Source organism: Micropterus salmoides, unplaced genomic scaffold (assembly GCF_014851395.1).
Source record: "Micropterus salmoides isolate LMB-PRFRI ecotype aquatic unplaced genomic scaffold, ASM1485139v1 Ms_hic_scaffold_18, whole genome shotgun sequence".
Classification (NCBI taxonomy): Eukaryota; Metazoa; Chordata; class Actinopteri; order Centrarchiformes; family Centrarchidae; genus Micropterus; species Micropterus salmoides.
The window spans coordinates 10,010,089-10,034,618 of record NW_024040928.1 but is presented as its reverse complement, the minus strand read 5'-3'; the positions used below and the strand labels follow the sequence as shown (position 1 = coordinate 10,034,618).

The 24,530-nt window shown below is 40.7% G+C and overlaps 1 protein-coding gene across 1 annotated transcript; it reads left to right on the top strand.

Moving 5' to 3' along the window:
* The first annotated feature begins 3,222 nt into the window (after positions 1 to 3,222).
* On the top strand, positions 3,223 to 24,289 carry magl (MAX dimerization protein MGA-like). Its single transcript, XM_038726754.1, has 22 exons — positions 3,223 to 3,760; positions 5,887 to 7,067; positions 9,383 to 9,848; positions 10,100 to 10,196; positions 11,442 to 11,555; positions 11,674 to 11,799; positions 12,830 to 12,943; positions 13,104 to 13,509; positions 14,903 to 15,110; positions 16,055 to 16,292; positions 16,581 to 16,756; positions 16,986 to 17,205; positions 17,432 to 17,658; positions 17,840 to 18,082; positions 18,247 to 18,508; positions 19,130 to 19,785; positions 19,939 to 20,036; positions 20,172 to 20,217; positions 20,460 to 20,624; positions 21,382 to 21,493; positions 21,722 to 22,336; positions 22,435 to 24,289. Exons 2-22 carry the CDS (start codon positions 5,920 to 5,922, stop codon positions 23,346 to 23,348), a joined length of 6,651 nt encoding a protein of 2,216 aa, XP_038582682.1. The 5' UTR covers positions 3,223 to 3,760; positions 5,887 to 5,919; the 3' UTR covers positions 23,349 to 24,289.
* Positions 24,290 to 24,530: the final 241 nt, after the last annotated feature.

Sequence of the window (24,530 nt, the reverse complement as noted above, 5' to 3'; positions counted from 1 at the left end):
CTTAAAGCTAAAAAACAAAATGTGTTTGTTCCTGGAGACGCTCCCCTACAGCCTGGCGGTTAGGAGCAGGGCAAGCAAACTTCATGTGGTGCAGTGTAAGCCAAAATAAACACTATAGACGTAACAAGCCTCTGCTTCGCTCTGACAAATGCAAACTCAAACATAGCCTTATTTTTCAATTCAGTTATACACATAATAGCTGTATTTGTATATGAACTCTTGTGCACAGACAAACCAACATGACCTGTGTGTGTACAGTACAATAAGCTGAGTAAAGTAGCAACTCTGTTCCCCACATCGTCTCACACAAAGAACCAACAGTGATCATTTTCTCTATTCTCTACTGCTCTCTCATTGGAATGTAAATAAAGTAGTTTTCTATTTGTAGCAAAGATGTGCAGTTGTGTGCTGCATATAGATGTGTCACTGAACACTGAAGGGGTAACTTATTGACATCCCACTCCCTTACATAAAAAGTTTGTCCTCATGCATTAAGACTCTTCGTCCAACTGTAACTTTAAGGGAACATTCAATATAATTTAAATATATGCATTGATTCTGTTTTGAAATTAATGAATATCGTACAGGATAAATCTTGTGGTTGGGCTTTGTAACATCACTGAAAATATTCACTGGCTCTTGTTTGAAAGTGAAAGTTATTGTAGGTCACATATACGTCATAGTGGCCTGTTGAGTCTGATTGTGACCAATTTAGTTAGATGTATTCAAATCTAGGTGATCGGAGGTTGATATTAAATCTCTCCTAATATGGAGTTAAATGTGCTTTTTAAATTGTTATCTACAAAAATAACTACAGTGAATGTGTAAAATGGTTCAGTATCCTACTTTAACATTATCTTTATAGCCCCAAATTACACAACAGAAAATCCTCTAGAGTCAATAATACCACAGAATATGAGTGTTTGTGATAAACTGATGAGAGCCTGGCTGCATTATGGGGACTTGGTCATTATTCTTTTGTCTTGACATCTTAATGTGGGCCTTACATGTAATCCTCACAAAATATGGATCACTTTTAAACTATATATCACAATCCTTTATTAACACTTGTTTTAAAATAGAGATGATAGACTAAATATTATGCCTGTTCGTGGTCATTTTAAACTTGGTTTGACATTTGTGACAGAACTCACAAAGGCCATACAAGGTCTGTGCACTATTCTTTGTCCACGCTGCCACTGCTGATTTCATATTAGTGACATCACAATCTGGAAGCAGCCAGTACATACAGTTTCATTTGTTACAAATACAAAGACACACTTATTAAGTAGTTGGCCCCTTTATATTTTCTGCAGATATTTAAAACAGTTTGCACAATCTACAACTTAATAAGTTAAAATTCAGAATGTATGCAGTTTCACAAGATGGGAGCAACAACCTATAGTGCAGTGGCTAAATTGCAATAATGTGTTTTATATAATTCTAGTTAATTGAATTCATTTTCAGACTTCAACAAAATCATGTTTGGCCACCTCTGTCTAGTGTTATAGGATGTGTGTGCACAGTTGTTTAGTTTTTTCTACCTGTTTTTTAATCTTTTAATAAAACATTTTAAATCCAATTTTTAAGTTGTACAGTACACACATGCATGCTTAACACATGATAAATTGTCTGTTCTTCTAAAAATATTTCCTGTTTCTGGAGAAATTTGAAACATACCTACTTATATTACTGTACTATTATATAATATATACAGTCTATAATTTGTCAAATGACTTTGCCGAATGACTGCCCAGGTTTTAGGACTAACAGCATGTGGAGCTCCAAAGGAACAGCCGCATATCGCAACGAGATCTCCACGTGGAGCACAAAAGATGGGTCGGTTCGCGTGGGCTTCTTTCCCACTTCCTAGTCCTGGTTAAACCCCGCCCTGTTGGTTTAATAACATATTACTTTTGGTGCTGCGATAACTCAGTGTTCCTACGTGTGTAGGCTGAATTATAAACCCACAGTGTAGCTTCGTTTTTAGGGAGGTCGTGTTGTTTGTTCTTCTGTGCTTTATTTTCATGCCACAAGCCAGAAAACACAAAGACTCAGATGACATTTTAATCAACTGAAAATGTAATTTGGCGTTAAAGCCATGTTTACAATCGTACATAACAGTCTGATGCATACTCGCCATATTTATTTACAGGTTCATTTATTTTAATATTTTTGCGTGTAGCATCAAGCCATCGGCCACAGTAGCCCACCCCTCCCCTCAACTGATTCAGAACTGTGGACACTGAAGCCATCTTCCATTTCTCAACCCCATAAGTGCATTTAAGTCCACTGGAACAGTGAACTGCTAACAGTGTCCAGATTTGTTTGGTTTATTAATTCTGTCGCCAGCAGGAGGTTTTAGTCGCCATATGTGGAATATCTCGCACGTTTAGACATTTTTTAAGGGGGTAATGTTGTTTATGGAAAATGCACGATACTTTAAAACACTCTAAGAGGACATTGATTTGGGTGCTCCACAAAGACCACTAAATAAATTAAAGGCAGTATAGCTGTACTTAAGATTGGGTTGATCTGGATTAATAATTCATGGAGCAAGCATTCAGTTAGATTATCCCTATCTATTCCTATTATTCAAATCCATGTTCATTCTGATTTAGATGGGAAGGTATCTGCAAAATGGCACCTACTGCATCCGTTATTTTCTTTTTCTGTATAGATTTAGGCCTTCAAAACATTAAATTAACTACTATCTACCACCAAATAGCCACTGCCCAAAAAACGCCATGCTCCAATTTCTCCAATTGTGTAAAGCACTTTAAATGGCTAAAGAATAACAAATTGTAATCACCTTTTTATTTAACTAGTGGGCAGCATAGTTTTATTTGGGCAAATATGTACATTTTAGCTGCAACATCTCGCCGCCATCTTATCTGCCAAACAAAGCGTTGTTTTGCGGTATGTCTTTTAGCAGTTAAAGGTAAACCACAAGTTAGGCTACTGATTTAAACTATGCAGGGCAATTTTGACACAATGTCGTAGGGGAGTATTAACAAGGAAACTGCGCTGACTGTCCCACGCTACAAATTAACTTTTTGTCAGGGGGCTGTTTAGGCAAAATTCTAGGGCCACTGACACCATGATGAAACGACTGGCCGCGGTAAAGTCCTCCGGTGGGAGCTTGCGCATTGGCTACTGGAGCTCTACCGCCACGGCGAACGTGTTACGTCACAACCCGAGAGCACGGATGTGTGTGTGAGGCAGAGAGAGAGAGGGGGGCAGAGAGGAGAGTGTGTGTATTCGCTCCACAGAGGGTGAGAATGGAAACGTGATCGAAAAGGTAGAAGAAGTAAAGGAAATACAAAGGGAGGAAGAGAAAGTCTCAGGTCTGTGCTGTCAGCCCAGGAATTACACATCCGAAACATTTTCTCGCAAACTTGGTGAGAGTTGTCGTTACCGGCGCGCGGACTGTGCTCGAGGTGGGAACAAGCGGAAAAAAAAAAATCTCCGGCATGTTGGACTCCCGCTTCCCTCGCGCTGGCGGCCCGGGAATCACGCGCCATTGAAGGGGGGTGATATTGTGCATGCGCTTTGGCTCCACTGCGTGCACGCTCGGGTCGGTCGATGCGAGCACACTGGCGTGGCTCTCGGCCTCCATTTGCCAGTTTGTGTTTATCTTCGAGGGATTCACCGAGGCCCTATCAACGGCGACGACGACGTGCAACAGTTGGAGTTTCACCGTGAACGTTGTTATGATATCGCCCCCGTAGGCCACGAGGTATTCAACCGATGTTCAAAGGTGAGGCGTTAGTGAAACCTGCAACTTTTCCAACTTGGTGAGTGGTGGAGCGGGCGGCCTTCCTCTCTGCGGTGTGTGAGGAAGAAAGAGCTGTTGTCACACAACTTAAATTCTCAGCGTGGCTTCATATTTTAGGAGGAAAAATAGTTACACGGAGAAAGGTTGGGTGTTAGTGTTGTAAACATGCCGGTTATAACCCATTTGATGCACTCGTTCGGCCGGTTAACACCTTTAGACAAACCTACAGCATCTGTGTGCTGGTGTGACTGAGTGATAAAAATTGACCCGAGGAGGGCAGGACAAGAAGAAAACCGGTTACGTATTTAGCTTGTGCTCTGTCGTCAAACAGAGATTATTTCATTTCGGCAGCAAATGTAGAAGCGATTTAACAGTTACGAAATGTCAGTGTTTAGTGTCTTATTCATGATTGAAATAAAGGCCTGTCCGAGCATTTCAGCCATGTCCTGAGCTTGGTGTTTTCAGGCAGGCTATTGGGTTAGTCAGACAGAAGTGGTCTCGCAGCCCACTTCACGAGTCCACTTTTCTCAGACAGCAAAGAGAAATTAGATATCAAACTTAAACTACGTCATAGCCTTTGTGCCATTTGTTAATCTATATAGTAGTAGTCACATTGATTGTGAAAGTGTGCAAGCCAAGGTTATTGGGGCATATTTGTTTTGGTGGGGGGTTTTTTAAATATTTTTTTCTTAAATCCTACTACATTTTTCACCTGGTGGCTCAGTAGGCATGTGTAATTTTGAGCTTTGCTCCAAATTTCATTCAACATTTTCGATATTATACTGGGTAATCTGTCATTGTAAATAATAGCATGCAACACCATTACAAAAAAATCATCTTGTTCTTAAAGCTGAAGTAGGCAATTTATTTCAGAAGCATTTGTTGTTATGTTTTTTAAAACTCTCTTTACATCCTGACAGCAAGTTATAGTTAAATGAATGCCCATCTGGCAGGGGTAAATCAAAACTGGACATTAATATCTTATTGTCATTTATGGCAGAGCTTTTGTAATGGATTAGGGATCCAACTAATGTTTATTTTCATAGCAAATATCTGTTTTCTGTACCTGCCCCAGGACTGTAATAAGCATGGTCAATCACTTTATTCGCCAAATGAAATGATTGGCTGGCCTACCTGCCTGTCCACCAACCTACCTGCCTGCACTCTTCCCATGCTCTCATTGCATATGAAAATGTGTTTTAGAGGAGTGGCTTTGGAGGGAGGCTTGAGGGGAGAGGGTCTATTGCTAGTTACTCCAGTGTTTTCTACCCCAGCTGGGATGACTTGCTTAATGACAGATTTGAGACATATTTAAGCATCCTCAACTCCTTGCATAGTTGACAAAGCAGGCCTTTTTATATAGCTGTTTCTTGTTAGATCTGGTTTAGCTCATCAAAGGAGCTCATATGGCCCAAGGTTGTAAATAAATTATAATTTCTCCATTAGCTAATTTATTTTTCAGGAGGGTGCCGCCTATCCTAAAACCACTCTGGAAAGGTTTGATTCTTATAAGATTTTCTCTTGGACACAAAGAGCTGTTCTATGAAACATGCAGAACAGATATCTTAAAATTTGGTCTGTTGTTCCCAGGCTTAAAAAACATTCACACAACCAACAATATGAGAATGAATGATTGTGTATGATATGAAGACAGTTATTACAGTCATGTCTTCATTTGATTTAAAAGAAAATGTGTTTGCACCTTGCGTTTAGATGTTAAATGAAAGCTTGCTGAAACCTTGTCAGCAATTAGTAGCTCTTCAAAGTATATTACAAAACTATCTATATATTTATATATTTAGCACCTTTTAAGTAGAACTACACATTTTTTGGATGTATTTAGTGTTAGATTTCTCCAATAGTTTACATTTCTTGATGCATATTTTATGGCTCTTATTTCCTTTCTGCCTGCATTTGCTCTGCTTGGATGACCTGTAATTTTATTAACATTTGTCAGCATTGTTTGCTTTGTATTTGACTTTATTCTCTGTATTGTCTGATTTTATCACTTATGTTCAGATCATTGACCTTGAAATGTATGTTCTTTACTTCTGAGCATCACTGTACTATACAAGTAACATTGTTATTAATATATCATTTTCTGTTAGGTATCTAATGAAGTGGGGCGACAACAGCCATACATGATGCCTGCCACAGACTCTGAACTCGCATCAATGGAAGACCCTTGTGCAATGGAGGATGAAGAGGGGAGTTTGACTAACATCCCCTCCGCAGTTCCTCCTACTACCGTCCCTTCCTCAACTCCTAATTTCCCTAGTGAGACTGTGATTGAGACCAAAGCTGTCTCCATGGCAAGTAATGACTGCAAATCGGCTTGGTCTTCACCTGCTGAAGCTAGCCCAGCCAAGCCTGCTGTAATGTCCCCTACTACTTTTGATGGGACCGTTGAAGCAAGCCCAGCTACCTCACATATAGCATCGGCGTCAGACTCCCTAAAATGTACAGGGACGACAAGCATTGTCAACATTTCAGAATCACCACCATCGTTGCCTGTGTTGCCATCTTCCACGTTTGGCAGTCCAGACCTGGAAAATGACTTTCCACCTGTGCTGACCTTCAAAGGTGTCAGTGTCACTCTGGAGAATAACAGTGTGTGGAAGCAGTTCTACAGCTGTGGGACTGAGATGATTCTCACTAAATATGGGCGCCGCATGTTCCCTTACTGCCGATATCGCCTGGCTGGCCTAGATCCTGAGCGGCAGTACAGTCTGGTCCTGTCCATAGTTCCATCGGACCAGTACAGGTACCGCTGGAGCACATCCAAATGGGAGATCACTGGAGCCGCAGAACACCAGGCCCAAGGTCTGCTCCGAGCATTTTCTCACCATTACTCACCCTGTCGAGGCTCAGAGTGGATGGGTGGCTTAGTGTCCTTCTACAAACTCAAACTGACCAATAATTCCCAAGATCAGGATGGTCATATAATCCTACACTCAATGCATCGCTACATTCCTAGGCTACATGTGATACCTGTCCCAGATGGTGACGCTCCCACACCTGACCAGCCTGTGGTTATGGGAGCAGAATGCATGACCTTTACTTTTCCACAAACTGAGTTCATGGCTGTGACGACTTATCAGAACTTTCGGATCACCCAGCTGAAAATTAGTCATAATCCATTTGCAAAAGGCTTCAGGGAGGACGGAAACAACCCCCGCCTAAACAGGGTCACTACCGAGGCTCAACCTGTGGTGAAGACGGACACTCAGCCTTTGAAATTAAAATGTGCTGAACTCAACGGAAACACAGAGGGGGTTGTGGATCTGAGGTGAGTTTTATGCAGTTATTTATTCTTTCTTCATTGATACATTCAGTGGCCACTTCAAGTACACCTCTGTAATAAAATGCAATCCAATATAAAACTGCAATGATAAGTCGAATAATTGATTATTCGATTTATGAAATTCATCATCAACTATTTTGATAATCGATTAAGCATTTTGAGTAATGTTTTTAAGGAAAATGTCCAGATTCTCAGATTTCAGTGTCTGAAATGTAAGTATTTTGTGGTTTCTTTACTCCTCTATGACAGTTAACTGAATATCTTTGAGTTGTGGGCAAAACAAGACATGTGAGGACGTCATCTTGGGCTTTGGGAAACAGTGATCAACATTTTATAGACAAACAACTAATCGATTAATTGAGAAATGATGAACAGATCATAACTTGCAGCCCTAATCCACTACAACAACTCTGAAATAAATTATAGTAATAAGATAATTATTTCAAGTTTTGATTGATCCTGTCAGAAGTATTTATTTAACTATATGTTTATTATTGAGGTTGTAGTTTGCAGTGGTGTTGAACTTGACTAGAGGTGTTTATAATGTTTTGCTTGCCCCATTTACAGATGTGAGTGTAGATGAATACTAGAAACATATTTCACTATAATGTAGTTCAGTACAACACCACCACTAACTACGACGTCAGTAATATATGTTTAGTTGAATTAACACCTCTCGGAAAGTTTTAACAGTTTTATGACAGAGCTGTTATACTGGATTGCATTAAATTGTATAGTTGTTAGTGCACCTAATAAAGTGGACAGGTAGCGTATATACAGATGGCATTAGGCTATGTAAAACTTTTGGAACCATTTGAAAAGCTTTTTTCAGTTCTTTGTCATTCGTGTCAGTCATTGAACTAAAAAAAATATATTCATTTGATTTTGTCTGAAGTTTTTGTATTATAATGATGGTGTTAGGAAAATGTTGATGACTCATTGCTGTTGTATTGCCTTATTACACTGTGAGGTGGTTTGCTACCGTGTCCATCCCCTGTAGTTCTTCTTAGGGCTGCAAGGAGAAAAAGTCATATTGCATTTATTGTGGACAATATTGCGATTTGCGATAGCTATTCGATTATAATGAAACAAATGGTACTATGATTCTGTACTATGATGATGAAAATGCACAAAGTACCGACTTTAAAATGTGTATTTCTCAACTTGAACAAAGTTAAATAATATAACATATAACATATTTACAACAATAACTAGTAAAACATATGCACTACAGAACAAGGGGAGCGTGTTGCTCTACCTAGGAGGCAGCTAGAGGGAGCAAATATCGCACACTGGCATCTGTCCATTGCAGAGTCTCTATCCACAACCTGGAGGAGGAACTGTACATGAGTGTATTAAATAAAGAGTATAATGTTTAGTTAATAGTATATATATCAATAATATATTAAATACTACATTCATTATAATTTAATATAATAGTATACTTCTATACCACTAGTTGAATATTATATCCAGTTACAGCTGTTTCATTTCTGTGGGTTGTTTTTAATCATTAAATCCTTGTGCAGGAAAAATACTCAACATTGGTCTCTAATTTGTTAATGTTAAGTACTAACTTGTCAATAATCATATTGTTCAACATTTAAAGATTTGCTGTAGCATGTCAAACTTTTTTTATGTCACACCACATCCAGGCTGTGGTCGGTTGATAAAACGTGACTGACAAGCATGTCGGCTTTGTGAAAAGTTGAAATGTTGAACAACAAAAGGTACCTATACAGCTAATGTTAAATGGCAGCGAGCCAAATCCAAACCTTCCTCATCTTCTCCCAGTTTTCTTCTGTCTTAGCGCTTCAGCTGCTGATGACGTCACATGTGAGAGCCCGGTGTGGGCGGAGATAATGAGCAGACTGCAGCACAGAAAGAAGAGAGCTCACACACACCTTTTCTGTTTTATTAAATCTCACACTTTTTGCGGTTATGTAATCGCACATGACGACATCGCGATTGCGATTACATTAATCGTGCAGCCCTAGTTCTTCTGGTGTTATCTTGGGGGTGTTGTGGGCCCAAATGAGTCTTTCTTGCGTCCTCCCATGACTGCATTATAAGGTGTTGGATCTGGTGGATACTGGGTCTTACATATATAGTGGAGTACATAGACACTAGTAGTAAAATAGTTGGTCTGTCATCAATTAAACTGCTGAAATTAGCCTATTAAAATACCATTGTCACATCCCGTGCCATCACAAGTGAATATTGTTTATAGTAATTATGAAATAATTTTCACTTTTATTTGTTTTGTAACCATAAACCATATTCTTTTTACTGTCTTACAGCACAAAGAATCACACCATCTCTTCTTCCCTCTCAAATGAGATAGAGACCAGACTGGTCCTGAAGCCCATAATGTCTGCCAATGCCACTAAGGACGAGCCATATGTCCCCTGTATAAGAGGCAAGCATGCCCTTGGTGAACTTGTGCTTGTCCAAAAACGTCCACTTGTGGAACCCAACGAAGAAACCCATGCCGCCAGTCTAACCCCTAAGGTGCAGCGGGGCTTCAAAGAAACGCCTACAGCAATATCCATGACTCGCCCTTTCGCAACGGCCACCCCAGGATCATCACCTGAGCACCGCAAGAGGAAGAAGAGGATCAACAGACGTTGGGCGAATTCCCGGGGAAGAGAGTGGAAAGCTGCGGCTGTCAGCCCAGCGGTCGTCCACAGTCCATCATTGGCGGTCGCTATGCAACCAGAGCTGGATGATGTAGAAGGCATGCTGTTTGTGTCATTCACCTCAAAGGTAAAACACTACAAATTTCTGCAAAGCATTCTATGTGCATATCTCCAAAGGATTTATTTTAATTTGGTGTGAGGTGTGAGTTATCCACCTAATGTCAAATAAGTGTGTTGAGTTTTCAACACACAGTCTTGAGATGGCGGTTGTTGTTGCATACCAGAATGAATTTGGGTGCACAGTAGTAAAGGTTCTGTCAAGCGTTAATGTCTTTCTCAGGTTTTTTTCTGAAGCTTTACTGTTCCTCTGTGTGACAGGAAGCACTTGAAGTTCATGTCAGGGACATGCCACCCAATAGCAAATCATCAGCATCTCCAGTTTCCTTAATGACGCCGATTCACTCAAAGCAAACAAGTAAGCAATGTAATGATTTGGCTGACCTCCCCAGTAACAAATGCTTGTTATGCAGTAATGCTATACTGTGAATGTTATACCTGTGTTCTGAGGATCTATTGACAGAAATGCAATATAAGATCCTATGTTTTCAGTGGTGTATAAAGACCTTACAGAATGAACCTTTATGTGTTTATTACCTTAGAATAAGCCGTTTCTATTTACATAACCGCGGGTCCTCCTTACATGGACGTCGGCATGTTGCAACGCCATGTTTCTACAGTTGCCCAAAACAGACACATAGCGCTACAGAGTGCGTTTCAGATAGACTAGACCAGGGGTCACAACCTTTTCTGTGAGTGTCAATATGCAAAGATGAAGACATCCAGTGTGCCAGCAACGTTTGTACACGTCATTTATTTTTAATTTATGCACTAATAGTTAGTCAGACTATTAATTGAAGTTGGACCTTGTTAATAATAATATACATATAATAAATACGGCTGTCAAGCGATTTAAAAAAATCTAATTAATTACAAGTTTTGTCACTTGTTTGTAGCTTTGTAATTAATTAATCAAAATGATCAAAATAAATCATATATATCGATATTTGCCGTGATAAGCATTTAAAATATTTTAATTCAAATAGATTTTGTTAGATGAGTGGATAAATGATAATAAACAGTTATTAGGTTATTTATATCCTTTTTTTCCATCTGTTCATATGCAATAACAATGCCACAACAATTTTTATTTAAATACTAATAGTGTTTTTGTGGTATTGAAGACCTTCAGGAAACTTTAGGATGACACCTGCCTCCTCAGTTTGTATGAGCAAGTCACCACTGCACTGAACAAGACCAGGTCAAACCTGACTAAAGTCACAGTATTGTTAACTACCAGCACGTCATGTGTACAACCCTAATACCAATGTCAACATTAATTCATCATGGTGGTTGATCATCTGTTTTTTCATTAACTTAATGGAATATTGTAGCGGCAAATGTCAATATTGTAGGATTGAGTTTGCTTTCTCATGTGCCACTTAAAATGTTTTTGCGTGCCCACGCTGGCACGCGTGCCTTAGGTTGCCGACCACTGGACAAGACAGTTGGGTGCAATTTGCAACCTCATCGCTAGATGCCACTAAATCTTACATCTACATACTTAACCTTTAAATGTTAAGAAAACCCTGTCTTGTCAGCTCTTTCTATTTTATTTAACCAACAATGAATCAAATTTGAAAACATTTCTGTGGGTTTTCAGTGGTGGTGACTCAAGAGACCGATGAGGAGAAGATAGTCCGCTTGGAGGCCATCCTGCTGCAGGACCTCCGAGTTCTCAAACACAGACAGGGCATCCATCCTGTGCTGCAGGAGGGTGAGTTCATACAAATACACGTAAACATCCCAGTGGTTGAGAAGGTTAAGCAAAGTAATATAGTGTAAATACTTCACTCTCATCTTTCCTTCTTGTTCCTTCTTGTTCCTTCTTGTAGTGGGGCTGAAGTTGAGCTCCCTAGACCCAAACAAGTCCATCGACCTGCAGTATCTTGGGGTTCATCTACCACTACCTCCCCCAAACCTACCAAAACAAGGCAATGCCACTTCTCTGACTCCGGGTGGTAAGTTGGACTGATCTGAACATTTTTGTCATGGGGCACTTCAGTGGCTCGGTTTGCACACACACCCTTATTAAATCTGCTGTGGATTTGAGTGGAACATCAGATATATTTTTTACCATATTTTCACCTCAGGGCAGACAAGCCATCACCTGTGGCTTGTCTAATACATTAAAAGTCCATTTCCTCATGTAGGATTACTGTTATGTTCATATGCAGACCATGTGAACAACACTGATTAGCCGTTATAGGAGCCAACGCTGCCCTCTACAAGTGATAAGCGCCCTGTATAATTATACTCCGTATTTCAGTAATGAAGATGTGCTATTGAGAATGGTTAAACATACAATATTGGCACATTTATATAACAAGTTTTTTCTGCTTTCTTTCTCTCACAGTAGAATTATCCCTCTCTCTCTAAATGCAGACAACATCTTTGCAAGGTAGCTTAATGTATTTAGTAGGATAAATTACAATAGGCTGAATAATTATCTCTTCCTGCAAGCCTCATCTGTAGTTTGTCAGTCAGGTCAGATTAGGGCCGTGTATGATCTCGAGATGCAGGAAACGAGTTGAGGCTGGAAAGGAGTTCTTAGTTTAAGGGCCAGACATAACCATCGAACAGGCCAAAGGGGGCTAGCAATGTGTGGTTTCTAGAACACCTCCTCTTTTTGCGGTTATCATCTAGGGTGGAGAGGGTCCATGTCCAGAGATGTAATAGCATTGTTTCATGATAGAGAATCCCCCCCCCCCCAATAAAAAAAAGAAAAGAAAAGCCACAGGAAGTCGTTACCAGTGATCCAAATCTTGTTGCCAAGTGGACAGCTGTTCAGATTTTCATTTCTGTCGACGAGCATACGGTATACTTTAATAAATGTAGTTTTCTCTTCAACAAAGAGAATGAAATGGCAATCAAATTCTGAGTAATCTGTATAGTATTTTAACCATAGCACTCAACCAACATTATGAAGCATTACATATTAGTGCGCCATGTCCTTGGACTGAAGGTTAATACAGTATGTTTTCTTCACAGATGAGGGATTACCCTTCATTTCACGGACAGGGAAGACGAGTGACATGACAAAAATAAAGGGATGGAAAAGCAAGTTCATGAGAAACAAAGAATCGTCTCCTTCTAACTGTGATGGTAAGGTTTGCTTGTTGTAGCTGCAGTGTCCCTTTTTATCATGAAATGGGATTAGTAGAGCCTAATTATCAAAAGATTAACTGTACCAAAACCAACTGAATGTACTCCGATTCATTATCATTGATAAATTAAAGTCTCTTTTATTCTTCCCGTCCTAAAGGATCACAAAAGAACCTATCTGCCTTCTGCAGCAACTTGTTGGATGAGTACTTGGAAAGCGAAGCTCAGTATATTAGTGAGCGTGCTGCTGCCTTCTCAACAAACCCAGAGGGCTCTGTGGCCTATCAGCTGCCTGCTAAAAGTGCCAGCTACGTAAAGACCCTGGACAGCGTACTCAAGCATCAAAACGCTGCTTCCAAATCCACAGCGGGGGCGAACAGACCTTGCCCCCTTTCCCACAAGCCCCTCCTCTACTCTGTCCTGGCGTCGCCGTTTCCACCTCTGGCCAGCCCTGCGACGACTGTTCAGGCAGCAGCTCAGTCCATACAGCCATCTGCATCTTCACATACACAGCCAGTGTCAAAGGCTGCTTCTGAGTCAAGTTACACTAGTTCTGTTCCACAGCGGTAAGGACGTGTTTGTAACTAGTCTTCATTTTTGGGGTGTCAGCTATTTTTGGATTTCTCGTGTTTTAATCAAAACTTTCCAGTTTTTTTGTACTTGGGGCTGTCTAACCAACAGTCTAGATTTTCACTTTATTATGATGTAAGACAATGAAAAAGAAGCAAATCTTCACATTTGAAAAGCATGAGCCATTTTCTGTCCATCGTCTAACTGATTCATCTCAAGTACTTTGTGAACCCATGAGTCCTCCTTAAAAATGAATATGCAGTAGCTGGGGAAAATGCCCATATTACAGTTTCAAAGCTGTTATGAAAATGGTTACCTTTGAGCAAATGTCTTACTTGGGCAGCTTAACTTTTTTTTAATGCAGAATTATGCCGTGGATGCAGAACAAAGTGAACATGTTTTCTTAGAGGAGAATTACATATTGTCACTTAAGTACTTGCACACTACTGGCGCTTTTCCAAGACCAGTACCAGCTCGACTCGGCTCGGTTTGGCCATGCTCCGTTTTCCATTGCAGATAGTACCCAGAGATAGTACCCCTCAATGTAGCTGGTCGTCATAGCGACGCCACACACAACTGCCACGACTTAATGTTCAATGCGACACACACAACTTTCTCTTTATTTAAGTTAAAACGTTTCAACCTTACTCAGAATGTAAACACACATGAGTGGCATGAAAACCTTCCAGCTGTATTTTCCTCTGCCGTTGTTGCTGCAGCGCTCTGTGTGACAGTGGGAGCAGAGGGCTCTGTGAGCGGGCGGCTGGCCGGTCTCGCGAGCTCCTCCCCCGCAGCCACTTGCGGACCTCCTCAACTCCGAAAACTTTCAAGCACATGTTTTTTCTGCCATCACTTGGCGATATATTCGAAATCTACACAGTTGATTTCTCACAGTGGATTTAGTTCTGAAATAACATAAGAAAACTGTAAAATATAAAACTTTCTGTTGCTGGCCTCTGTCTGGCGCGCGCAATGGTGATGCACTGAATAGTGACGATTCTCTCTGACCAATCAGCAGTCTGCCGTGTTTTCATATCACATTTTAGTATCGCCTCAGCTCGCTTGGAACCTCGACGGAGGTGATGCGAAAAAAAGTTTACTGCAATGGAAAACCAAACAAAGGCGAGCCGAGTTCGAGCTGGTATTATGCAGTGGAAAAGGGGCTTATAAATGTTGCAAAATCAGTATCTGTAAATTGTTTTTGAGCTTTCAGAGAGCTCAATCATTCAAAAGCAGTACATTGTGTGACTTTGTCAGGAAGCACGATTGTGAGTTTTCCTGCTTTCCATACAAGCATGCTCCCTTGATTCGAAAGAGGGACACGATGCACATTTTCTTGTAAATTAAAATGAACACCACTAATCTGCTCAGTTCATCCTGTCTCTTCAGATTATCTACACACCACCCAGGGGTCAGCCAGAGACCAGCAGTGAGCTCTGGGCAGAGCCAAGGGATGACACACAGACCTTCAGGCGTCACTAAGTTACAGTTTAAACTGTTGCTGATGGAGATTGCAGCCCAAAATATGGGCCTGAGCAGAACACAGCTGACTCCAGACAGGCTGTCAGTGGCGCTGTCTGTAATGCTGACAAAACAGGTGTGCAACATACTCTACAGTGTCCGCGTATAGGGCTGAATGATTTTGGAAAATAATCTAATTGCAATTTTTTTTTAAACCAATATTGCGATTTAATATGTGATTACATTTTTAAGTGCTTTACCTTCTGTATTTTTCAAAATGGACAAGCAATAAATCAAGTGAATAGTATGACCAACACAATATTATCTAGATTAAACATAACTTTACTTTCTTGTAGGCCAGGCCTGTGTATGATGAAATTAGGTGATGCATGAATTGCATGAATTATTATTATTATGAGCAATGGTGGAGAACAAATATCAAATTATAATAATTTGAGAAAGATAATTTGAGTCAAGTCATGGCATTAAATAATATGATCTAATATCATCAGGCCGGACTACCTACAGACCACAAGAAAAACTAAGTTCACCACAGTGTGTTATACAGTAAGCGCTCAATACTAAACCCACAATTCAACCACCAATTAATGAGTCCGTATCTCACTTCAAATACCCCATTTCTGTATCCCAGAAAGCAAACAAAAAATACTCCGTTTTTATTTTTGTAGGCCAACTTTTGATTTGAACCTCAAACTAAGTGACGCCACTCTTGTTTAATAAACAAGCGTAGTAATTCTCCGGACCAGACACCGGAGTCGTCGTCTTTGTGATTAGAAAATCTCGTTTTATCATATTGCGATAATATCGTAAATGCTATTAATCGGTCAGCCCTATCCACATACTGTGTCATTTGATATTAATGATGGACTGTGTAAGAGCTGATGTTATAAGATCTTTTCATATTAAACTTTAAAGTAACTCTTGCTTTTACAATATGAAATGTAAACCAGTAGCAAGATGTATTGACAACAATGCCTGGCTAATAGATTTTACATAGAGAAAAGGCATGCACATTCATTTATGAAATTGTTTTGATGACTCTCCCTTCCTTTCAATCAGATGCTGCCCAGTCAGGTCTTGAAAGTAGCCCCGTATCCAGCATCTAAAGCTGAGGGACATGAATGTGGTCAGGAGTTCTGCAGGCTGGGCTGCGTGTGTTCCAGTCTCCAGCATTCGAACAGAGGTCCTCTCCACTGCCGGCGGCCTGACTGCATGTTTGGCTGTGCATGCTTCAAAAGCAAGATCACCAAGCAGATGACCGCGCAGGAGGATGAGCAACAGATTGAACCTCTTTACTGTAAGATCAAGTTATTTTGAGATCATATGTGTATGTTGTTCTTTTTATTGTGACTGCGGTATTTCTAAAATGATATACTGTAAATAGATGTAGAAAATCTAGAATAGATTTGATCTTTAATACCCTTTGAAACAATTGGATCACTGCATTCATAACATAATTTACCAGGAATGCAGCATTTTATATAAAGGTGTGTGGGGGGGGGTAGCTTTTGTTGTTTCCTGCTCAGCTTGGTCACAACCCTCAGTAAATCAGAAGTGTTAATGAAATGCTTTTATCCCTCCCCAGCTATGACTAATATGGAACAGGTCCAGCCTCGCCCAGGCTCCCATGCTAATAAACTGTGGAACCGCAACATTCATGATGTAGATCCAGAGCCACTCTTCGCCCCCAAAAGTGCTCCTCTGTGTTTGGTCCCTTTAAAGTTCCAGAAACGCAGCAGTGTACCTCGTCCAACTCAACCGGTAAAATAAATAAAGTCTCTCTCTTACTGGATTTAAAAGAGGCTTTTACACCCCTTGCTACTAAAATGTTTGATTTATGTGTTACACTTGTAAATATTGCTAATTATTTAGCACTATGAGTATAAGATGTGAGAGCTGTAAGTTTAGGAAGTGTAAAAATCTGTTTAAATTTACATTTGTCTGCCTTTTGCCCCTTCTTATTTATTTAAATATAAAATCATTATTGCAGCTCCGAGAAGAGGATAAGGATCCGGTGTATAAATACTTGGAGAGCATGATGACATGTGCACGTGTAAGAGAGTTCAACAGTAAGCCCCCTCCTGAACTCACCATAGAGCCCAAGATCCCTGAAACCTCTACACCAAACACCAAAGCAAAACTGCAGGAGACAACCACTGATAACCTGCCAAAAAAGTACAACAGGACTCTACTGACTGTTAAAAAAGCAGGTATGGAATGAAAGCAGATTCAGTTAATACATAATTTTGTGTTAACTTTGTATTGTGCTGTACATGCTTCACCAGCCACTGAAAATTAAATCCTCAAATATATATTTTTTTGTAGGTATTTTGTTTTCGTACTCCTGGCTGAATGACATACTCACCATGACTGACATGCATGGTGTTGTAATATTTGTAGCTATTCATAACCATAATGCATTATGTCCCCCAGCAGAAAATACTTCTCAGGGAACGAAATCCAATGAAACAGAAGCGAGAAAGCAAATAGAGATCCAGTCGGCATGTCAGTGGGACAAGGACAGCAAAATGGTCCTTGAAGCTTTATGTCAGCGCATGAATCAGAATAGGCTGTCTCAGCGCTTCTGGGTAGGACCGTACCACATCCGCCCGGTCGCCAAGATTTTCATGCGGAAGCCCAGCGGTGCCATGGTCACATACAGGGTAGGTCTCTGGAGAGTAATGCATCCATGTGGCAGTAATAAGTGATTCATGTCCCAAATCTCCTGTATTTTATGAGGTTAACAGCAGATCCAAAACAGATCGGCCTCTATATTACAAGCTCTCAGTGAGTGTTTAAATGAAGCCATAACTTGAATTTTAAAAAAACTCCACCTGCTTCTAGGTACACATCAGTAAACCATCAAAAGCCAGTGATAATGATGGAGACGAGTTTGATGACAGCGGTGAGGAAAGGCATGCCAATAAAAACCTTGGTCAGGACATTGAAGCTGAAGAGGAAGATGGGAAAATTGAAGAGCCAGAGATGCAGTTTGGAGTCACACCCTTCTTGAGTGGAGTGTTACCTGCTGGCAGACTGAAAGCCAGGACCAAACCTGTTGACTGCCGAGCATATGGACTTATACAGGTCAGGCTCAGATAAATGCCTGTTATCTATAACACTAAAATGGTTTTCCCTGGAGTGGAACCACTTGGCTGACGTCATTAAAATTGTTTGGGGGAAAAACTATGTGCTTAGAAATGTAAACTTTAATGGATGCAAGTTATATCTGCATATATCATCCTTTACAGGTAAATGGCAAATCTTACAATCAGGCCAGACTGTTGCTGGGGAACATGGGATCTCTACATCCAGCCAACCGCCTTGCAGCATACGTCACAAGCCGACTGCATGCGCCTGCCGACATTTCTCAAGGAAACTCTCAGAAATCAGACCCTACAAACAAAATCAACACTCCTGATGCTCTGCACATGAAGGCTGCTGGCACACTAGTTCCTCCAATTATAACTGCAAGGAAAACCACTGATCTGAAGACACCAACCCAACAACCAGGTAAAATCATGTCTCTGTTACTGGACCCCAGCACAAGCACTTAGTTTTAAACTGATTGCTCCCCGAAGGAGGGGGAAGTAATCAACTCAAGAACACTCCAACACTGACACACCTGCAGCTACTCAGAATATTGAAATCATCCAAGGATATAAAACTTCCATCACCTAAATGTACTGCTTAAAAGTCTAGTTTGCAACAGATAAAACTAAGACTGTCCATTTTTGGCAAGGCTCTTAGTAAATGTAGGGAGGAGATAACGTGGATGCACACAAACTTGTGCCTATGTGTTTGTTCCGTGTTATAATTTGAAAGCCATAATCTGGCATTCTTTTCAGCACTGGTATAAACACTGAGAAGAAAGCAGTTGCACACCTCCATGTTTTTCATATGGCTTTAAAGATTAAAATGATTTTTATGTGTGAAGAAATCTAAATCAAGCATGTATGTTGAAATGTCTTTGTGCAGTGCTGCTGTGTCTTCTTCAAATTGCGAATTATGTGAATGTTAATTTCTGTTTCTGATGAGCAGTGTAAAAGTGGTCAGAAGACTGGAAAGGCACTATACAAGTACAGACCATTTACCATTTGTCTCAACACTCTGCCCTTCATCTTGTTTTTTCAGTTCAGCTATTCCAGACAGACTCTTGGAGAAAAGGACCCATCACTTTGCCACAGAATTCACAGAACTCCACTTCTATCCACCCTGTCCAGACTTTTGTTTCAGGCCAGCGCAGCTCAGTCAGCTCCTTCCAGAACAGCTCCACATCCTCACCTGTCTCTCTCACCGTCTCGCCAGCACTCAAAACCCCCAGCTTCTTAGGACAGAGTGGAACCTATTCATTCAGGATCTGCCCTCCAGCTAACCAGGGCACCAGAGACCAGAACCTACCAGGAGTTACCCTGCCTGGGGGCTTCACCCTCATTCAACTCCCTAAGCCTGGAGCTGCACAACAGTCTGTGCGCAACAGTGTGAACACTACAAATATGGCTGGTAGGGATAAAGGCCTGGTACAAAAAGACGCTTTGTATAATTCTGGCCACTTCACAGCTGATTCAGATACAAACTGGCTTGGTGTGGACACGTTAACTGGAGCTAAGGACCTGTCAAGCAGCAGACAAGTGGAACCTGGATCCTCCCCTGAGCTGGTGTGTGAAGAGAAGATGCCATCTGATGAGATTGATGAAGCTAACTGCAGGCGGGTGGAATCAAACCTGGATATCACTTCAGAGGACTTAAGCTCTGACTACTCAGACGACTGTGGCGAGGGTGACGAAGATGTAAGTGTGAGGACATTTTTCTCTAAATAAAATATGGTTTTAAATGTAAAATGTGAATTACAATGCATAAACCAAAAAATCCTAATCCCGTGTTTGTTGTAATTAGTTATTGTTACAGCCTTAAGCCTGTGTTTTGAATATTGTTTACTCCAGGATGAGGTAGTGGACATTGAGACCGTAGAAGAAGTAAGACAAGGACTGGCCATCGCCAAAATGAAAGAAGCTGCCAGCAAGGCTTTACGGGAGTCACGGTAATACATTTGAATGTGTGTGTTTGTAAATGAAAGTCTATACATTGTGTGGACATGTGCACACGTTCTGCTGATGAATGAAAAGCATTAGAATTTTGGCCCTCAAAGTTTTGTTCAATTCTTCTCTACCTTCAGAGATTCCAGTGAAGGCTTTGGATCAACAAGGGGACTCGAAATCCAGGTACGGCCTTTCACCGCTGTAGCAGCATTTTTCTCATGCAGCAGCTATGCAACAAAGTACAGTTTAGAGATATTTGATTTTTCCAAAGTAATTATTTTGACAAAGCCAATATTCACCTCATACCATCATCTACTCTCAATAAACTTGGAAAGTGTGATTTGGTTTTATCTTATACTATCTGGTAGTGAGTACAGAGCAGTGTCAGTGTTACTTCTATTTATCAGCAGCTCTCCTCATTCCAGGATCAAATGGAGGATATACACGATGAGTGTAAGGATAAAAGGAGGCGAAAGAACCACACGGTGCTAGAAAGGCAAAGACGCTCTGAGCAGCGGACCCTCTTCGACAAACTCCAGACTGTCCTTCAGAGTGACCCCAGGGCCCCTAGGCTCCGCCTCCTCTCATTGGTCAGTTCCACATCCTGCTCAGCCAGGATTTCTTTGTATTTAATTATGATGGGCCACAAACTACATGAAAACTACCTGAAAAATATAGAGCAATATACATCTCTTTTGTCTTAGCCGTATATCCCTAAAACCCCTAACCGCAAATATCTTCAGTGCTGTATACAGCTTTAGAACCAGACACTGCAGTCATTATAATAAAGAGGGTAGATACTTTAATGTAGGTAGGTACCTTGAAGCTTGAAATATATTCTTTTTCAGAAAAAGTGATCAAATATCTGCAACATCAATAAGTACTTGCACCCTCATTTTTTTGTAGGAATAAAATAATAAAAAACACGATACCAAGCTTTTCCAATAGACTTTTTAGCGACTGTCCTCTTTGTCTGAACTGAAGTTAACTCACTATTATTTATTAAGAGGTTAAATCTCAGCTAATATGCTTCATCAGGACTGTGTAGGTGGGGCTTAATCAGATTTGATTTTTACTGAAATATCCTCACTGTACTCCAATGAGTCCAGCATACTTCCGTTGCACCACTAGCCTACACCCATTAAGACTGGCTTGTTGGCTTATTTCAGAGTGATTTACCAAATATATTTAATATAATATATGGCTTCCCATACAAATTGTTGTGCAGATAAACACATTTCCCCACTACAGTATTCATACTTCAAGCTCAAGTTTAACAAGGTAATGCATTTCCAGCTCCGCGTCACCATCTTCACTCTGTGTTTTCTGTTTTTCATGTGTTCGCAGGCCCTAAAAGAAATCCAAAATCTGGTTGAGACCTCCAGACATCTGGAGGAGAAGAAGAGGAGGCTGACAAGGATGCAGTCTGTCTATGTAAAGGAGCTTTCCCTCTTGTCTGGTATGTACAATTTGTGTTGCTGCAAGTTGCTGCATTGTACTTAGTCTCACTTTGTGCTGATGTATGTACTATTTAAATGGAAATCTGTTGTGGAGAATCAGTTGAAGCTTGTTTTCCAGCACAGAACAGGTACTCTTGTAAAACATCTTAGGATGACCCAAATATTGGTGAGATCATTTGATTGCTGCCATATCTACTGAAACTTGTCATGTTATTTAACCTTTTTAGGGAAGTCTGATACGCTGATCAAACACAAACTGAAGGAGATCTGTGAGAGGCAGAAAATTAAAGAAAAGACGATGAAGTGGAGGCCTTTCTTTTCCCAGTTACTCCAGTCCAGAGCTGCTTTGCTGCAAGCCATTACACCCCAGTCCAAGCCCCAGCCCAGGGCCCTGTTACAGCCTGACTTCTTCATGACTCCATCTGTGGCTCTCCCACACACGACTGCAGCCCAAAACAGTTTAAAGTCACCCATGCCCACACCAGCAGTGTCCTCTGAAGGTCTGGTTGATGTCACTGCACCCTCACCACAGGCAGGGAACCTGCCAGGTGAACCTGTGGCCTCAGTCCAAGTCGGTCAACGTCATCCTAAATTTGAGGGCCAACAGGAGATACCTGGGGCCCCAGCCCAGTTTAGTACGCCCAATTCCCAAACGGAGTGTCATCCTCAAATACCCTCAGTGGCAGCTACAATTCACAGCACCGTAGCCCAGGATGGAGCCTCAGCTATATTCTCAACACCCAATTCCAGTAACTCATCTGCTCACCCTCCACAGTCCTTTGCTCTTCCTCTGATTCGCTCCAAGACTGGCAGAATAATTCTTCCCTCATCTCTGAAACCAAGTAAGTTAAGACATGCTGCTCTGGCCATAATTCTATCCTCAAATTATCTTCATTTATGATAATTTTTTTTACATATATATTTTCTTCTTTTCTCGCAGTTGGTCAAGGCTTCTATACACTGATGTTTATGAAAGCCAAGCAGAACGAAGAGGAGGCTGAGTGTAGCTCCTCAGCTAATGTGCAGCCTTCTGATGTGGACTCGTTCAATAACCAAGAGAAAGGTTTTACTGAGTCTGACCACCATTCAGACTCAGAACGCAGACGTATTTCGGAGGACAAAACTGTACAATCCTCAAACTCTGAACCAAATCGTTCAGGTGGAACAGCGCCCCTGGCTGAGCTTGCCCTCCTTAACAAATCAATCTTTGTGCCTTCTGTGGCTCTGCAAGCTGTGGAGAACAGCCAGAAGGAGGGCACAGTGGTGGGTTTGAACAAAACACTGGCAACTGCCGGCATGGCTTTTAACCATGTGCGTCAGATTGATGCCTCTGTTAAGCTGGAGCCTGATCCTAGCGCTCCTGCAGTCCGACGCCGCAGAGGCAGGCCTCGAAAGAACCCCATCACTCCTGTTAGTGAAAATGAAAAACGTACTTTGGTAGAGGACACCAGTGAAAGTGAAACATCTATTCTGGTTGGAGAGAGACAAAGTGAGGTGATCAAGACACAAGCTGAGGACACCCCAGAAAGGGTTATTGACAACCCTGTGCCAGTCAAACGAGGCAGAGGAAGGCCTCCGAAGAAGAAGTCTGCACAACTGTGGAGTCCTGCAATTGTGCTAGCAGGAAGTAGTCCATCTAAATCCAACGAGGACAGCCCTGTGAGGCTCTCTCGCCATTTTAAAAGCCCTGATGCTAAACCCAAGGAAAGTTCTGCTGCAACCAGCTTGCATGAACATATGACAACATCGCGGCCTTTAACCCGAGGTTCTTTAGGAAAGGACTTCCCCAGCGCCAAGAAACGCTCCTGGATAGACATCGAAAAGGAACTGGAACCAGAACTTGAATCTGAATAGTCCTTGTGTCTTCCTTTCACCACAAAAGCCAATGCACACAGTCATGTGACCTCAGTTAGTCTCAGAGCTTGATGCTGGTCCTTTCTGTTCCTGTTGATCAGATCATCAAAACTCAGTGGCCTTTTTTTATACTATAGAGAGAGAGTTTTGGTATAAAGAATATAAGAGAAAGGCATTAATTGACCTGCTGAATGTATGAATGGTATCTCCCACATTCAGTTTTGATATTAATGTATTTTACTTTTCAAAGATTATATACACATTTATTCTATAACTGTCACCTACATTCATATTTACTTCTCGTCAGAAAGAGGATATTGAGATTTATTCAAATTATGTTTGTTGTTGAAGTAATTCATTACCAATCTATCTTATGCAAATTAAAATAAAACTGTACAGATTGTGTAAATCCAATATGTTAAGCCTTGCAGTGTAAGTCAAATATCTGTGTCTTGAGTTGGATCAGACTTATACATTGCTGCATTAACTCACTAAAATGTAAATGTTAACTTATGTTTTTCCATTTTTATTGAGACGTAGCTCATGATCTTCCCTTTTTGAAAATCTTGTTTTCCGTTACTAACTCAGTGAAAATCATCTGTAGTTGCACTTTATGTTTTTGGTAGAAACCACCCATGATGTCTGATGCCTTTGCTTTAGTCTGCATAGTAACAGTAGTGATCTGGGTTCTTCAGTAATATGAATTTAAACCAGATGTGTCGCAAGCAATCAAGACAAAAGCTATTAGCCATAAATTGTATCTATGAAAATAACTTCTGTGAATATTGTATTTCTTTTTTAATTCCACAACATTTACTTTGTGGAGGATTTTGAAACACTGGGTGTCCTTTTACTTAAGTTTGATTGAAAATGTGAGAAATCATGTGACCTTTAAAATCAATAAAATTTAATATGGCAACCTCTTGTCACTGAAAAACAAAGATGTTTCATGTTTTTGAGACACAGAATTTAGCTGTTTTTGTGCAAATAGAGATCAAAAATTGTTTATTTAGTAGAACACTTGCATCCTGAAGAGAATTACCCAGTTGTGTTACACAGAATTTATCTTTTTAACAATGCAATTATTTACAATTTATTTCAGGTAACACTGCATACACATTTTAAACCAATCCCTCCTGTAATTACTGTCCTCAACAGCAACAGTAAGTGTATTTCCAGTGG

Coding starts and splice junctions, on each gene's coding strand:
- magl (XM_038726754.1), top strand. CDS start 5,920: ATGATGCCTGCCACAGACTCTGAACTCGCATCAATGGAAGACCCTTGT. Junction 13,510..14,902: donor ACTAGTTCTGTTCCACAGCG/GTAAGGACGTGT, acceptor CTGTCTCTTCAG/ATTATCTACACACCACCCAG. Junction 20,037..20,171: donor AAGGCTTTACGGGAGTCACG/GTAATACATTTG, acceptor CTCTACCTTCAG/AGATTCCAGTGAAGGCTTTG.